This window comes from Canis lupus, chromosome 27, assembly GCF_003254725.2.
Source record: "Canis lupus dingo isolate Sandy chromosome 27, ASM325472v2, whole genome shotgun sequence".
NCBI lineage: Eukaryota > Metazoa > Chordata > Mammalia > Carnivora > Canidae > Canis > Canis lupus.
In genome coordinates, this window is record NC_064269.1 from 2,655,062 (window position 1) to 2,672,046 (window position 16,985).

The window sequence follows — 16,985 nt, forward strand, 5'->3', positions numbered from 1 at the left end:
CTGCGCAGGAAGCCAAGTGGCAGAAGGAGAGAAGCCAGGAACCGGGAGAAAATGAGTGTAGAACCAGGGGCTAAGCTCAGGAAGGGCCGGGAGGGATAGCAGGAAGAGACGTGACGCTGAGGGTAATCGCTAAATGTCCCCGGTCCCCAGGGATGAGAGGAGTAGAGGGGACAGGGGTTTGGAGAGAAATCCTGAGTCTACCGCCCTGAGATAAGCCACCTCTCCCCTACCGGTGTCAGGTGCAAAGATCCTGCGGTCAGACCATTGTGCCCTAACATGAGCCCAGCACCCACATGCTGTGTGACCTCGGCCAAGTTTCACAAGAACGCGACACCCCAACAAAACAAGAATAAATCATGATAGCCTCCCCATGGTGCTCTGTGAAGACTAAAAGGGAAGACAGGTGTAAAGCAGCTACCGATAGTAGCTGCTCAATAAACGTTGGCAACTATTACTATTGCCCTCCACCCTCAGAAAGTTATTATGAGAATTGAATATGACATAAGGCTTGCAGCTGATCACCTGCCAACACGGTCTGGCCCAGACTGAGTCCTCAGTAAATGAGGTGTGTTGTTGTTGCTGTTGTTTTCTTTTCCCTGTGACAGGAAGGGCATAATCCAGTGCTTGGGCTCAGAGTCCAGGACCTGGGAATCCGAGGACAGGAGCAGCGGAGAAACAGTGGGAGTGGCTGCAGAGTGCGCCTGCGAACCTGGGTGGGCGGGGGGCTCAGGATCCAGGCCTGCCCTGGGCCCGAATCCCCAGGCCTGGTCCTGCCCTGGGTAGGGTGTTCCCCATGATGATTAGGGGGCAGGAGGATGGGTGCTGGCCAGACATGCCATTGAGGTGAACTCAACAGAGTGGTCTTTGATCTTCTCCGGCCAAGCCCAGTTCCTGAAAAGGATAAAAGTCAGGGAGAGTCTGGGACAGCTAGACCTGGAAGGCTCCTCATCCCTGTGACACGTTCGCTCCACTGACGACGCTCTGGCACCAGCTCCCACCATGACCCAACGATCTTCTGTCACCATCAAGTCAGGAAGCACCCGGAACTTCAGTGCTTCCTCGGCCAGCCTCCTCCCGGGCTGCCGGCCCAGCTTTAGCTCCGTCTCTGTGTCCCAGGGCGGGAAGAGCTTCGGGGGCAGCTTTGGGGGTGGCTTCGGCACCAGGAGCCTCCACAGCTTCGGGGGGAGCAAGAGAACCTCCATGAGCGGCAGCTACCGCTGCAGCCGGGCCAGCAGCGGGGGTGCCGGCTACGGGCTGGGTCTCGGAGGCATGGGCTACAGGGCCGGGGGAGCCTTTGGAGGGTACGGATTTGGAGGTGGGATGATGTCTGGCTCCGCCGGCATCCAGGAGGTCACTGTCAACCAAAGCCTCCTGACCCCCCTCCACCTGGAGATTGATCCCTCCCTCCAGCGGGTGCGAAAGGAGGAAAAGGAGCAGATCAAGACCCTCAACAACAAGTTTGCCTCCTTCATCGACAAGGTGAGAGACAAGGGGGGTCCCCACCGGGAAAGCAGCCGGTGCCTGGGGTAGCTCCGCTTTCTATGCTTCTCTGAGGTTCACTGTGACTTGCCCCAGACCTGCGGCCCTGGGGGCTGGGAAGCCTGCTGACCCAGCGGAGGAGGGAGTGGTTTCCCACCTTGTGGAGGTGGAAGCAGGAAAAGTTCATCTCCACCCTCTGGAGCCGTCAGACCTACTCAAGGACCCTGCTCTTTTGATGGACAAGGGAGGTGTCCTGGGCTTAAAGTTAGACAGCAAAGCGGATCATTTTAAAAGCAAAGCGATGGAGGAATGAAAGGTTATGAGAAGCAGGCTGGGGTCACTTTTTCCTGCACAGCTAAGAGGGGGCAGGTCCTCCTGCAGAGACCTCCCTGGTGAACTGGGTACGTCTGGGAAGCTGAGTGGTTGGCGAGGGGCCGGCTTCCCTACTTTTTCCCTGGTGGGAGCTAAGCTGTGAAATCAGCCCTGAGTGTGCCCTGCGGGGTGGCCGGGACTCCTAGGGATTTCCCCAGTTCCGGGGAAAGCAGCAATCCTATTTTATTCCACCCCCCGTTCATACCTGAGCCGGTTGCTTTGTCTGAGAAGAACCGGTTCCAGGCTCTAGTTTGTTCAGGTTCCATGCATGGGACCTGGAAAGAAGAGTGCTAGATGCTTCCAACCCAGACTCTAGTGCTAGGAGAACATCCCCTAACTTCTTGGGCTTCAGGTGGGTCGGACAGACAGACTCTAAGGTGACCATGCAGGTGTAACAGGCTACGAAATGCCTCATCATAGGGTCCCAGATCTCCGAACATGCAAATCACACCAAATGAACTAGCGGTTCTTCAATTTGATCACCCATGTGACCCCACGTGGCCTGGTATTTGCACCAACAGATGGGAGACTTCCAGGAGACTGGCTCTGAGGGGACCGTGCAGTGCAGGCCCTCGTTTGCTTGGTTCACCTGGAGGGGATGCAGGGGAAGGGGATGTGGTAGGGAGGGACTTGGGGCCGAGATTTCCCTCCTTCCTCTAACAAGAGGAGGAAGGTGGGAGGGGCGGGGGGGGGGAGTGTTCAAGCCTCGCCGTAGGCACATGGCCATCTCTGTTCCTCCGTTCTGAGGCTGTGTGCCGTTCTAGGGACTCCCAAAGGAAGGACTTTGCGTAGGGAGAAATGTTTCGCGCATTCCCAGGGCTGTTCCCAGGCCGGGGAGCCGCCAGACGAGTGCGACTCAAGAAAACCAGAGCCGTAGCACAAGACCACAAGGGATCTGAGAGCAGAGGGGGCTTGCCCAGGCCACCCAGCTGGCCAACGACGCGGCTGGGATTGTGCCCAGGTCCCCTCAGCGCGACTTTAGAGTGAGCCGTTTCAGTGTTCCCGGACTATACGGGCGACTGAGTTCAGATTCTAGATCTAGAGAAATCACGTAGGAAAGAAAATGGGCAGATTAGACCTTCTGCCAGGATCTCCTGCCCACTTAATGGGAATCAAAATCCCACCCCGGAAGGCGATGGTGGAGCGTTCTTTTCTTCAGCTAGCGCACATCAGCGTGGCCTGGTGTATGAACACGGTTTGCAGCCCCTCTGGTCCTGGCCCTCCTTCCTTCTCCCACCTCCACACCAACCCAGTTGCCCACCTCTCGGGCCCATTGCACCAGCATTTGGTGGCCCTCTACGTTCCAGGCTCCTTCCAGGACGAGGAGGAGGAGGAGCCTGCCACCTGGACTCTAGGCTCCTGCAGGACCTCCCTGCCCTGTCGGGGCGGGGGGGGGGGGGGGGCATATCCCAGAGCCCTCCGGGAGGCCTCGAGGGCAGCGCTCACAGTCTCTCCCCTCCGGCTGGGGCAGGTGCGGTTCCTGGAGCAGCAGAACAAGGTGCTGGAGACCAAATGGAGCCTCCTGCAGGAGCATAAAACCACCAGGGCCAACATCGAGCCCATGTTTGAAGCCTACATCAGCAACCTGAGGAGGCAGCTGGAATGCCTCGGCGGTGAGCGGACTCGGCTAGAGTCGGAGCTGAAGAACATGCAGGACGTGGTGGAGGACTTCAAGAACAAGTGAGTGGACACTCAGCCAGGTCCTGGGAGGGCCCGGCCTGAGGGTCCTGGGGAGGCCCCGCTCTCCACAAGTGCCAGTCGAGGGGGGCCATGTGATGCACACTCGGGGCAGCCAGGAGGAATCAAAGAAAGAACTGGGAGCCTGTGAGCAAGAATGTTGAGGCTTTGGGGAGGGGTGGGGCTGGAGATGAGGAGGACTGGCACGGGCACAGAGACTGGGGTTTGCACCACCTCGTTGTAAACTCTGCAGATGGGGACAGTAAGGCTCGGAGACAGCCACTGACTTAGCCAACATGGGACGGGTGGCAACTCACGGGTTAAAGGATGAGACCCAGAGACTCTTGCTCTCACATTTGTTTAACCTGCTCCCATTGCTAACTTACACACATGCACTCACCTCAGCCCTGGCCGGGGCCAGGAACAAAGCAAAAGGGGATGGACTTGCTGCCTTCCCCCCCAGAACCACACACACACACACACACACACACACACAGCACCCCACACCCGATGGCATGCTCGTGCCTATAGATTCAAGCAGCTTCTTATATTTGTTGTTTTAACTTATTTTTTTAAGGTTTATTTATTTATGATAGACATAGAGAGAGGGAGAGGCAGAGACACAGGAGGAGGGAGAAGCAGGCTCCATGCCGGGAGCCCGACGCGGAACTCGATCCCGGGACTCCAGGATCGCGCCCTGGGCCAAAGACAGGCGCTAAACCACTGAGCCACCCAGGGATCCCCAGTTTTAACTTTCTAATGCTCTTGGTCCAAACAAAATAAGTGACTTGATAAACAGTTTCAGTTAGAGTTTGTATAATGTAGTGAGAATTCAGGACTGAGTTGAGTTTAAAGGGTTGGCCGATACTCAACCATGGCTATTTACATTTAAATTAATTAAAATTAAATAAAACTTAAACTTCAGCTCCTCCCCCCTCAGTCGCACTACATTTCAAGTGCTCAGTTGCCACATGGGGCTGGCTAATGGGCTCCAGAGTGGATGCAGCTATAGAGTATTTCCATCATTACAGAAACTTCTGTTGGGCAGCGCTATAGAATCTACAGTCAGCAGATTTATATTTTTTTAAGATTTTATTCATTTATTCATGAGAGACACACACAGAGAGGCCGAGACACAGGCAGAGGGAGAAGCAGGACCCATGCAGGGAGCCTGATGTGGGACTCGATCCCGGGACCCCGCGGTCATGACCTGAGCCAAAGGCAGAGGCTCAACCACTGAGCCACCCAGGCGTCCCCAAGAGTCAGTGGATTTGACCTCAGACTCTGAACCCCAGTTCTTCTGTCTGTTAAAGGGCATGTTAATAGTGCCCACCTCATTGGGGTCGGGGATATTTTATTAAAACTTGTATGTGAAATACTTGGTAGGGTGTCCAACGCCTGACACATGGTAAGTTGTGAATAAGTGTTAGCTATTTTTATTAAATGGATGATTAGGTATGTGGTGATGCAGACACAGGCAAGAAAAGCAAGTGCAGATGGATAATTTGTAACATGGAGTAACAGTGTTTAGTCCAAGAAGGCTTCCTGGAGGAAGAGGCTAAAGCTCAAGGTGGAGAAGAAGGAAGAGGGCACAGTTGAAGAGTGCATTCCCCGCTAACGGGCAGCGATGTTCCTGTGGCAGGCCCCTAAGAGGCCCATGCAGGAGGAGGGACTGTGAGCTAGAAAACACAGACAACGAGGACAGTTGAATGGAGTTAGGTGAGGAAAAGTTGTTCAGATTTAGTTAAAAGGCAGCGGGAGGAGGCAGTAAGGGAACCAGTCAGTTCGCCCAGAGAACTTGGGAGAAGGCGTAGTACCGAAGACGCAATGGTGGGAAAGGGCTTTTCTCAGCTCCTACTGGACAGTGGAAGCAGCATAAAGGCAGGAGGATCCTGCATATACTTGATGCGGGATAGTCCTGGGTGGTTTTTAAAAAAACTAATGGCGGGGATCCCTGGGTGGCTCAGCGGTTTAGCGCCTGCCTTTGGCCCGGGGCGTGATCCTGGAGTCCCGGGATCGAGTCCCACATCGGGCTCCCGGCATGGAGCCTGCTTCTCCCTCCTCCAGTGTCTCTGTCTCTCTCTCTCTCTATCATAAATAAATAAATAAATAAATAAATAAATAAATAAATAAATAAATCTTTAAAAAAATAAAAAATAAAAAATAGAAAAACTGATGGCAAGCCATTCATAGATGAGGAAGAGCTTCTGAGAGGTTAAGTGGCCGCCCCAGGTCACTCGGCTGGACGGTACAAGAGACAAAGCCCAGCTGCCCAGAGCTGCCAAGAGGGTAGGATTCACTGGCGCTTAGGAGAGCTGGGGAGCAAATGGGTCACCTAGAGCAGAAGGGAAGCTTCCTTCCCAGAGCTCAGTGAGCAAGGGGGCAACTCCACATGCCCCAGGTGACCTGGGGTCGCTTGGGACAACACCAGGGGGCAAAAATGGAAGCCTGCTGGTCCATTTATGGGATGTCAGTGCTCTATGGAGCAGAGCCCTGAGAAACACAACCCCAGAAGGAATGAGGGGTGGTTCTGCTTTACTGTTGTTTGGGGTTTGAGGGTTTTTTTTGGGGGGGGGGTGAGTTTTATTTGGACAGACGTGGCTGTGCGATTGAATTGGGCTGGGGGGCAAATGTGTATTGGGAGAGCTGCTCCAGTAGCGCACTTCCCATGTCTGTTCTGGGGACCCCCACCGCCTACCCACCTACGGCCCCCGGTGTTTGACCTCACTCCTAGAACCCTGCTCCTAACGCCGATCCACTTTTTTTTAATTGATTTATAATTGGCGTACAATATTATATTAGTTTCAGGTGCACAACATCGTGATTCCATATTTTTATATATTACAAAATGATCACCTCGGGATGCCTGGGTGGCTCAGTAGCTGAGCATCTGCCTTTGGCTCAGGTCATGATCCCGGGGTCCTGGGATCAAGTCCCACATCGGGCTCCATGCAGGGAGCCTGCTTCTCCCTCTGCCTGTGTCTCGGCTTCTCTGTGTGTGTGTCATGAAAAAATAAATGAAATCTTTATAAAAAAAAAAAATGATTACCCTGACAACTCACTTCTTCAACCTTCCCACAGGTACGAAGAAGAAATCAACAGGCGCACAGTGGCGGAGAATGAGTTTGTGGTGCTCAAGAAGGTGAGGGGACAGGGCTGCTCCCTCTGGGCTCCCAGGCCCGAGGAGCCCTTTCTGCGAGTGATGCCGCTGAAGCCAGTGGCCTTGCAACTTTTGATTCATGCAGCTGATCTTTGAAGCCGGTTTTACTTCAGAAGTGAGAACACTTGGGCTCAGGCAGGTTAAGTAATTTGCCTGAGGTTACCCAGATAATCAGAAGTGAGTCAGAATCCAGGACTCAGGAGTCCCAGCTGTAAATCACGACAGCAGCCCCACCCTACGTGGAGTCCCTTTGGGGAGAAACAAGTAAAATGGGCCCTGTGCTGAGCTCAGGTTCCAGGACATGACGTCAGGCTCAGGAGGACAGGGGCAGGGCAGGGATCAGCTCCACGGAGTGGTGGACCTTCTGCTCCACAAGGGCAGGCAGAGGGAGGAAGGACCAGTTAAGGGAGGGGGAACGGAGCAGCGGTGTGTGAAGCACAGGAAGGGGCTGACAGTGCGAGGAGGAGGGCCTGGGGAGAGGCTGGGAGAGCCTAGGGGCAGTGGAGGCCTAAGGGCCCAAGATGGGGTTGACCTCACCACATGCAGGTGACCTAAGAGATCTGTCCATCTGGCACCAGCTGGTGAGCAGGTGAGCATTCCTTGGGAGCCTGGTCCCCACACAGCCTGGGCCCTCCTGCAAGTTCCACTCTAACCTGGAACAAAGAGACACCCTCGTCCCTCGGAGTTGATGCTCTCTAGCCTAACTCTCAGCCAGAGACGCTGGCTGCCTACAATGGATGGGACTCAGAGTAACAGCATGTTCTGTGCCCAGGACGTGGACGCCGCCTACATGAACAAGGTGGAGCTGGAGGCCAAGGTGGATGCCTTGATGGATGAAATCAACTTCCTGAGAGCTTTCTATGATGCGGTAAGCAGTGCCGGGGACTCCCCCTCAGAAGGGTCTGAGGCTGGGAGCCTGGGCTGGGCACCTTCCTCGGTCTCCTCTCTGCTCCCTGCTCCCTACCCCGTCCCTAGGTTGGAATTCATGGAGCGGATGCTGTTTTGCCTACAAAGGAACAAAATGAGGCTCCCTAGGGCCGCTAGGGGCTCAGGCAAGGGATTCAACCTTGACCACTCAGTCCAAGCATGTGCTGTTGGTCAGAAAAAAGACTGCTTGGGTTTGAATCGCATGTGATTTCCAAAGAAGTCGCTGGACAACCTGGCCCACCCAGCGCAGCTCAAACTTACCAGCTCCTCTTCCTAGAGAGGCTGCAGAATGATGCAATTTCACAAACTAAGTGGCAGTTAGTTCTAGAAGCACCCGGCACAACTGCCTGGTTCTCCTGAAGACACTAGACTCGTCCTCAGGGCTGCAGGGGTAGTGCTGAGCAAACACAGCAAAGCCCTTAGGTTCTTGGAAGCTTCTATTACAGCGGAGGAGACAGGCAGCACAGAGAGGATGGAAACTACCCCATTTCAGGCAGAGTAGGGCTGATGAAGAGAAATAAGGAACAGTGGCAGGCAGGAGGTGGGCGATATCGGAAGAGGAACCGCAGAACTGAGGATCCAGGAATGCCGGGAGGAGGCCAAGGTGGTCGGAGGAGAGCGAGTGAGGCAGAGTGGTAGAGAGGGGGTCAGCGCAGTCAAGGCAGGGGTGCAGGGTGCATTGTGCACCTCCAGGTAGGCCTGGTAAGGACAGGTGACATGCCCACGTGTTGCATTTGTTTGGTGGCCCAACAGAAGCTGGTCATGATCTGGGAGCAGGAACACGAGCCCCATGTCTTTGGACAGGTTCAGTGACCGCCCTGCCACCCGCATAGGGCAAAAAAAGGCATCATTTTTCTTTGCTTGTTTACTACAACGCTGACAACTGCAAGCCTGTGGGCTGAGACGCCCACCCAGTGAGGTCAGCTACCAGGGAAAGTATTTGGGAAAAATGTATTTTTTAAAAGATTTTATTTATTTATTCATGAAAGTCACAGAGAGAGAGAGAGAGGCAGAGACACAGGCAGAGGGAGAAGCAGGCTCCCTGCGGGGAACTTGATGCAGGACTTGATCCCAGGACCCCGGGATCATGACCTGAGCCAGAGGCAGACCCTCAACCACTGAGCCACCCAGGGATCCCCAGGAAAAATGTATTTCAAAACAACTCACAATAATAATTTATTGAAGTAGGAGATGCATGAACCAATTATCGATAAACAAAGGAAAGGAATATTATTTTTACTAAGATTTGTGCTTTGGATCGGTGATCCTCAAATTTTAGAGTGCGTCAGAATCTTCCAGACAGTTTGTTAAAACACCGGTTCTGATTCAGGGAGTCTGGGGTAGGAACCAAAATGTTGCATCTCAAGCAAGTTCCCAGGTGCTGCAGCTGCTGCCGCTGCCGGTCTCAGGATCCCATTCTGGGAACCGCCACCTTAGATGATTCTAGAAAGCGATCATTAACAAATTCATTACGGTTTACCGTGTCAAAAACCGTGTTATGTAGACATGGATTGATTTAATCCTCGCAGAAAGTGTACGGAGCACTGTAGGACCAGCCCCCGCGAGACTCGGAGAAGTGCTCTAACCCCCTTGGCAGATCCCAGACTCCAGTGCTTTGTTCCGATGACCTTTCTGCTGTCTCGAGCTTATTTCCATTTCCCATCCCCAAGGAGCAGGGAGGAGCCAAGACGGGAAACGGGGCTGAGACGCAGCAGAGCTTTCTGGCTCCTTCTGACTCAGTTTTCTGTCACATGAGGATTTCTTTATTTGGTGTGAAAGGCTGTTTTCTCAGAACATGAGACATCCCGGCACTGACAGGTCCCAGCAAGGTGTGCTCCCTTGAAAGTGGGAGTGACTTCTGGAGAACGCCAGCTAGAGCTCCCGGGCGGCTGCTCCCTGTGTGCAGATGAGGTGACCATGAAGCCGGGCCGTAAACTCAGCGACCTCCCTAATGTGTCCTTCCCGGCCCTTCCGGCCCATACTAGATGCTGCACCCCAGCAATGCAAGTGAGGTCCTCGATCCCAGGGCCTGCTTCCCAGGCCTGGCCGCTGTCTCCCAACACACACACACACACACACTCACACTCACACTCACACTCACACATGCTCCTTCAGCTCTTCCGTTTGGGCCCCGTCACAGGAGCTGGCTCAGCTGCAGGCTCAGATCTCAGAAACCTCCGTGGTGCTGTCCATGGACAACAACCGCAAGCTGGACCTGGACAGCATCATCTCTGAGGTCAAGGCGCAGTACGAGGACATCGCCAACCGCAGCCGGGCCGAGGCCGAGTCCTGGTACCAGACCAAGGTGAGACGTCAAGGTCAGGTGCACGAAACAGTCTTCGAGAACTGGGATTGTAAAAGCAAATTAGGTAAAAACCTTGTCCTCTCAGGTGCCCCAGTCTGATGGGGTCAAAGGGATAGGAGCTCAGCCTAGGGTTTGCCCTCTATTGGGAGCGTCCCTCAGCAGCACCCTCAGGGCCCGGGAGAGCAGCCAGACGAAGGCAGGAGCAGTCGGTCCTCTGCAGGGAGGGAGGGGGGAGTGGACCCACCTCCGGTGCCCTGTCGAGGCTGGCAAGGGACAGCCAGGCAGCGCCAGCCTCCAGTGCCAGCAGGAGTGAGGGAGGGAAGGCAAGAGCAAGAGCAAGGCTCAGCCTCCTGCGTCCAGAGAAGAGACGTGCAGCTGGCAGGGGCCGAGGGCCTGGGAGCAGACGCCGAACAGGGGCCACAAAGAGATTTTTCCAGGTGTTCCAGCAAACACTCTGAGCTGGAGAGCCCCAAGCAGGAAAGGGCTTAAGACTCGGAGAGTGACAGGCACCCCTGCATGCTGCTGAGCTCGTGGGGATGAGATCCCTGATGGCGGGTGGCGGGGCTGGATGAAGACCAGACACAGGAAGGGCCCAGCTGTGGGGTGGAGCCTGCAGGCGTGGAGAGTGAGGGGCAGAGCCAAGAGGCGGTGCAGATGGAATTTGATGGAAAGTAGCAGTGGGGTCAAAGGGAGGCACTTCCAGGCAGCATGCTGGAAGCCTCTCGGGCCCCGGGAGGCCACGGCCACCTCGCCTCTGGCCTGACCACCCCCGCCTCGGGCCTGCCGTCCCCAGTATGAGGAGCTGCAGCGGTCTGCCGGCCGGCACGGGGATGACCTCCGCACCACGAAGATGGAGATCTCCGAGCTCAACCGCGTGATGCAGAGGCTGCGCTCTGAGATCGATAACCTGAAGAAGCAGGTAGGGCTGAGCTCCCAGCACACGTCCCATCCATGCCTCTGCCCCCCCGACAGGCCTGGGCCTGGGCCCAACTCGGCCCGTCCAGAGAGAAGCCTCCCCAGAGGAGTGACCTTGCAGGAATGTGACTGTGGGGCCACCCGCCCCACAGAGGAGGTCCCGACTTTCTTTCTGAGATCTGCCCAGCAGCTGCTCCTCTAGAGGAGGGTCTGTCCTCTGTGCGTACGAGGCAAAACTATCCAGAGAAGCGTGGCATCGGAAAGGACCCCCCCCCCCCCCGCCGCCAAATCATTTCCTCTGTTATGGCTGAGTCTCAAATTATCCAAGGAGGACAGAGATTAATCTTATTTTTAAAGATGATGAAGCTCCAACCTCCTTTGCATGAAATCCACTTCAGGAAACGCCCCCATATTTTTACCCCAAAACGCACATCTTCCTGCATCCTCTGCGGGCGACCTCACAAACTCCCGTGTGCCCCCGGCAGTGCGCCACGATGCAGTCCGCCATCGCCGACGCCGAGCAGCGCGGGGAGCTGGCCCTCAAGGACGCCAAGCACAAGCTGGCCGAGCTGGAGGACGCCCTGCAGAAGGCCAAGCAGGACATGGCCCGGCAGCTGCGCGAGTACCAGGAGCTCATGAACGTCAAGCTGGCCCTGGACATCGAGATCGCCACCTACCGCAAGCTGCTGGAGGGCGAGGAGTGCAGGTGGGGGCCTTCCCCGACCGCGGCTGCTCAAGTACCATGTCCCCCCACCATGGCTCAAACAGATGCCACTGGAGCACCAATGCCACAGACCCCAAGAGGCCCACAGTGCCAGGCCCCAGATAGAAATTCCAAGGGCGGCGACAGGGTTAAAATGCAGCTGCTCTCCCAGAGGCAGCCTGCAGTCCCAGCTTCTCCCATAGTTGTTGTTGGGCCCCGGGGCAAAGGGTCAGGGTGACGGTGTCAGGCAGAGGTGGCCCGCGACTACCTGGAAGGCCACAGCAGGGCCTATTCCTGCCCAGCCACCAGGCCACACTGGGGAAGGGCCTTGGGCCCCCCCGCCCCGTTTGCCCAGAGATGCCTACGGTCTGACCATCCCTGTCTAGGTAGTAAACACGCATCGCTCTTCCCATTTCTCTATGTACTTTGACTCGGGCTCTCTTCTAGAGTCCCCTGGAAGATTCATATTAGCTAGACGCACGAAAGGCTTGCTAAGCATGGGGCCTGGCATGCAGTAAGCTCTGTGTGCTGATAGCGACAAATACATTGAGCCCAGGGCCCTTCCGCTTCTCAGCAAATGAAATATCTCTTTCTCTCCCCCTCCCTCCCTTCACCAGACTCACCGGGGAAGGCGTCGGACCCGTGAACATCTGTGAGTAAATGTCTCGGGATAATAGAGAAGTGGGAGTCAAAAGAGAAGCGATGGCATCGTAACAAGGCGTTGCTGATAGATGTGGGGGGAGTGTCACGAGGACCCCCCCAAAGGCTCTGGGGAGACCCTATCTCCTTGGGCATTTCCATTCTGTGGGCTCAAGAGACTTGTGATGAGATCCCACCCCCAGCGCCAGTCCCGGTGGAGTCACTTGTCCACGGGAAGGAGTTCACCCCAACCCCAGAGGACCCCCAGTTACAGGACAGGACGACTCCAGGAGTGAGGGGTCCGCAGCCTGGCCATGATTCCTTAGCTAGTTCTGGCAGGATTCCAACTCACACAACTAACAGGAGGCTAATAAACTGGTTAAATGAAAAGAGCCGTATCTAGAATTAAAGCAAATTACTGGAACGAGTAGAGCAGTGACCGACCTGGCTCGGCCTCAGCTCACGGAGGGGAGAGGTGGGAACAAGCATCTCTCAGAATGACCCAGCAGGGTGAGGGAACGTGCTCAGGGAGCACAGAGTCTTAGGCAAGAGAAGTAGGGTCTCCTTGGGCCCCATGTGGCTCAGACCACGTGAGGGAGGCCAGAAACCCAGGAAGGGGGAGAGCTTGAAACCAGTTGATACAAAGGAACAGGAATGCTTCACCTGGAGAGCTGGACAGAGGGGGGAAGTCAAAGAGGCGTCTTCAAATGTTTGACAGGCTGTGGGGTGAGGCGTCCCAGGGTAGTGAGCTCCCCCTCACTAACCTGTCTGGGCAAGTACTATAAACCATTGCCTTTGGGTGATGCATCAGAGGTGATTCCAATGGGGGAAGGTTTACCTGGATGGCCTTGGGGCCTCTCCAGTAAGGGAGCCGTCCGACATGTCCTGCTCAGGACACAAGGCCTCACGCTCCATCCAACCTGAGAGTCTAAGTAGATGAGGAATGGACATGGCAGGTGTGGCCCTGGGCATGCCACTTGATGTCTTTGCATCTCCATTTTTCCTCTGGGAAGCCAAGTGGGAGGGAGCCCTCCTGGCCCAGAGCCAGGGAACGGGAGTCTTGGGGGCCTGGAGGACCTGCCAGCGTGCCCTGTGCCTTCTCTCCACAGCCGTGGTCTCCTCCAGTGGGGGTACGGGCTACAGCTCCGGTGGCGGCAGCCTGTGCATGACCGGCGGTGGCTACAGCAGCAGCCTGGGCTACAGCTCGGGCGGTGGCTTCAGTTCCACCAGTGGCCGCAACATGAGCGGCAGCAGCTCCAGCATGCGCATCATCTCCAAGACGTCGTCCACCAAGAAGAGTTACAGGAGCTAAAAGGGCCGCACCAGCCCCGGCTGCCCCCTCCAGACCCCCACCCCCTCGTTCCCAGCCCTAAGACCTGCCGCTTTGCTGATGCCCCACATGCAAAATCAACAGCAGGAGGCATGGGGAGTGGCCCGTGAGTTCTAAGGTCACCTTGTCCATCCCTCTGCCTCCAGATGGGTCCCCACAGAGGTACCTCTCTTGCTCCTTATCCCAGAGCCCTCCAGGGTCCCCAGACATCCGCTCCAACTAATGCCGACTCACCTGCTCTGCGCCAAGACCCAGGCTAGGACTTTGTCCATCAGCAGCTTCCAGTGCAGGGGTGCAGGAGGGTCTTCTCCTCCCCAAGGGAGCCAGATCCACAGCACCCACAGTCCTTTACGGGGGAGGGCAGGTGCTTAGAATTGACCTTGGTGCTCCCAAAGCAGTTGAGTGTAGTCTATCTAGGCCAGAGCCCCGCGTGTGTGCTCTCTCATCACAGACGGGACCCTTCCCTACAGGCCCTCTCAGACCAGGGCACGCTGCCAACCCAACGGGCCTACTGGACCCTCACTTCCTTCCTTCTTGTCCCCTGCCAGGCCCCCACCCACTTCCCCTGACAACTCCCACCATCTTATTGGAATGAGAAACCAACCCCCTTCAGAATATGACCAACTCGATTATTCATACTAGAACAGAAGGATTTTACCAAGAACCCAAGGGTTCTCCACGTCCCGGGGCTGCATTCCACGATAGCTCGCCGCCAAATTCCTTCCAAATCTGCCTCATTTAAGCCAATGTTAGACTTCCCACCGCGTGCAGAACCGCCCTGCTGCCGAGTGGGGGGGGCGGGCAGGCTCGTGCCAGGCGTGGGAAGGCGGCGGGGCAGCAGACGCGCCAGGAAGAGGAGCCCAGCTAGGCTGTGTGCGAGCGGCCCTGGGACGCTCCTCCCACAGAATAACCCTCCAGGCTCAGGAGTCGTTCTCCTCCCTCTGGTAGCCATGTCCCTTTTCTGGAAAGTTCTCTGTCCTCCTTACCTTGCTCTTCCCCCTTCCCTCCTCGTTCTCCCCCTCCTCCACCCTGCGCGTCTCCTCTCTCTCCACCCCTCCTCTCTGCTCCTTTATTTCTCTCCTTTCTTGCCCTCCCACTCATCTGTTTGGCAATAGATCTCCTGCTCCCTCTCTCCTGACCTTCTTTTTCTACCGTCCCTGTCTCTGAAACGTCTACAGTGTGGATTTGCCTGTGCCCCTGGCCTGGCTAGAAATGACACTCTTGAGGGCAGTCCACCAAACCCCCTGCCCCACAGGGGAGACCTAAGAGGGCAGACTCAGAAGAGAGGCTGAGCGTCCTCCGGCGTCTTTCCTCCCCCTCAGAGGATGCTTGCTCCGTCTGTGGAGGAAGCAGAAGTAGAGGAGCCATGGGAGAGGGAAGAAGACATAGGCAAAGAGATCTCTTTGAGGCTGGCCTTCATGGGTGGTCTCCCTACTTGAGGAGCTGTGAGTCCTCAAAACACCTGCCATGTCCTGGTGCATGCATCCCAAAGGCAAGCAGGGACTGGCTGCCCGCTGTGGACATTTAGACAGTAGAGATACAAGTCAGAAAACAAAGTCCCCCCGCTCCGATCGTCTCAGACCCTCCTGACCTGCCTGCTCCCCATGTGTGCCCCTTTCCTGAAATTGCTTCAATAAAGCGTCACTGAGCTCTCTAGGTCTTGGTAGAGTCCACATCTTATCTCACATTCGGAGCGGGGGAGGTTAGAACTGGTGTTCTCTGGGAACAGGAGCCTTCCACCCACAACAGATCCAGCGAACCACCCTACTCTCTGATCCCCAGCTCTGGCGCCAGGGTCCTGGGCACCCAACGTGTCACTGCACCTTGCTCTGGCCTGGGAGCGGTGGGGGATGCTCTCCAGTCTGGTTTCCTGGTGTCACCATCACCTCTGATGCGTCTCCTGAACCCACCTCTTGGGACACTTCCCCCAGGGTGGAATGGGAATCCCCCTGTCCTGCCGTCAAGTACCAAGACCCACCCCAACCCACCTCAGCCTCCCACCATTGCCCGTGGCCTCCTGTGACGTCCCTGACCTCCCCAAGCCCCAATTTCCCTCCCCAGCCTTCTGGGACCTAAAGTCAAGACTACAGAAAATGGGACAGTGACACATCACAGTTAGTCCAAAACTGGACCTCCAAGCTCCTAATCTTCAGGTGGGACAGAGAATACATAATGCACATGGGCAGGAGACCCTTCTCCCCCTTTATAACTACCCTCTTAACCGCCCAACGTCAACCAGGCCTCTCTCCACCAGAGCAGCAGGGCACGGTGACGTCAGAAAGAATAGGATGGAATCCCAGCCTACCACAGAGGACCTGCGTGGTTTGGGGTACTTAATTTTAATCACTCTGCTCCTTACTTTCCTCATCTTTATGTAAAGCAGAAACGACACCATGGTGTTGCCATACAATTAAATGAGATCGTGGGTGTAGAGCTCGCGGTGGTCCCAGGACTCAGTAAACGCCCCATAAATGTTACTATTATTATTACTGGCTTAATTGTGACCTGGAAAAGAAGAAAAAAAAAAAAAAGAAGAAGAAGCCAGTGTGGCGGGGTAAGACAGTCGGCCACAGTAGATGCCTCACGGATAGAACTGATGGAAACGAGGCGGGAAGAGGATTAGAGGATTAGGGGGCATTTCAAGCATCTCCAAAGGGCTGTGACCCGGGTGATGGGGACGAAGCCTGCATCCTGCATCCATCTGAGCAATCCCTGAGGTCAGCAACGGTCCCTGGGAATGTCCTCAGGCCAGGACAGGCTCTGTCTACCTCGAGATAGCCTAGAGATGAGGTGGGGACAAGAGGCAAGAGGCTGATGACACAATAGTGTCAACATAAAGCTGATACCATCTTGGAGGATCCAAAGAGTCTTGGGGGGAGCGTCCCCCTTCCTCTCCCCTCCCCGGGGAGCAAAGCAGCTCCTCTTGAGTCCCCTGCAGGCTCTTTTGGACTAAATGGGCCCCACGGACAAGAGTCAACGTCGGGAGCCCTAGTGACACTAAGCCACAGCCAGCACCCGCCTGACCTGAGGGGCAGGGCCCAGCTGGCTTGGGGAGGCTTCGCCCACTCCAAAATCCTCTCTCCCAGGGAGCTTCTAGGGCACCTAGGAACCCGTGGAGGGTCTGGCACGTTGGCAGAAAAGCAGCCTTGGGGAAATAGAGCATCCCCAAGCGTAGTTAATTTGCCTCTAGTCTTGGGCAACAGGGGCGTATAATTCATGCCTCTCCCTGCCATGAAATGGCATGAAGTCCTAACTCTCCCTTTCCTCGATGCTGAGCCACCCAGCATGCCAAACGCCTGTCTGGCGGGCCGCTTTCGTCACCCCCATAAACAAGGAAAGAGGACACCAGCACTGTCCACTGGCTCCTTCCCTTTGCTCTCTGCTACCCTAATTATCCACCTTGGTACTTAGCAGCTGCCAATATCCCAAGCTTATAAACTTGTTAATGGTGATTTGGGGTTTGACCCTGCCCAGCCCT

General features: G+C 55.7%; 1 protein-coding gene across 1 annotated transcript; it reads left to right on the forward strand.

The window, feature by feature from the left end:
* The first annotated feature begins 999 nt into the window (after positions 1–999).
* On the forward strand, positions 1,000–15,163 carry LOC112667224 (keratin, type II cytoskeletal 5-like). The gene is made up of 9 exons (XM_025458812.3): positions 1,000–1,479; positions 3,323–3,531; positions 6,610–6,670; positions 7,461–7,556; positions 9,756–9,920; positions 10,714–10,839; positions 11,321–11,541; positions 12,156–12,190; positions 13,287–15,163. Exons 1-9 carry the CDS (start codon positions 1,000–1,002, stop codon positions 13,487–13,489), a joined length of 1,596 nt encoding a protein of 531 aa, XP_025314597.1. The 3' UTR covers positions 13,490–15,163.
* The last annotated feature ends 1,822 nt before the right edge of the window (positions 15,164–16,985 follow it).

Coding starts and splice junctions, on each gene's coding strand:
- LOC112667224 (XM_025458812.3), top strand. CDS start 1,000: ATGACCCAACGATCTTCTGTCACCATCAAGTCAGGAAGCACCCGGAAC. Junction 7,557..9,755: donor TGAGAGCTTTCTATGATGCG/GTAAGCAGTGCC, acceptor GCCCCGTCACAG/GAGCTGGCTCAGCTGCAGGC. Junction 10,840..11,320: donor TCGATAACCTGAAGAAGCAG/GTAGGGCTGAGC, acceptor TGCCCCCGGCAG/TGCGCCACGATGCAGTCCGC.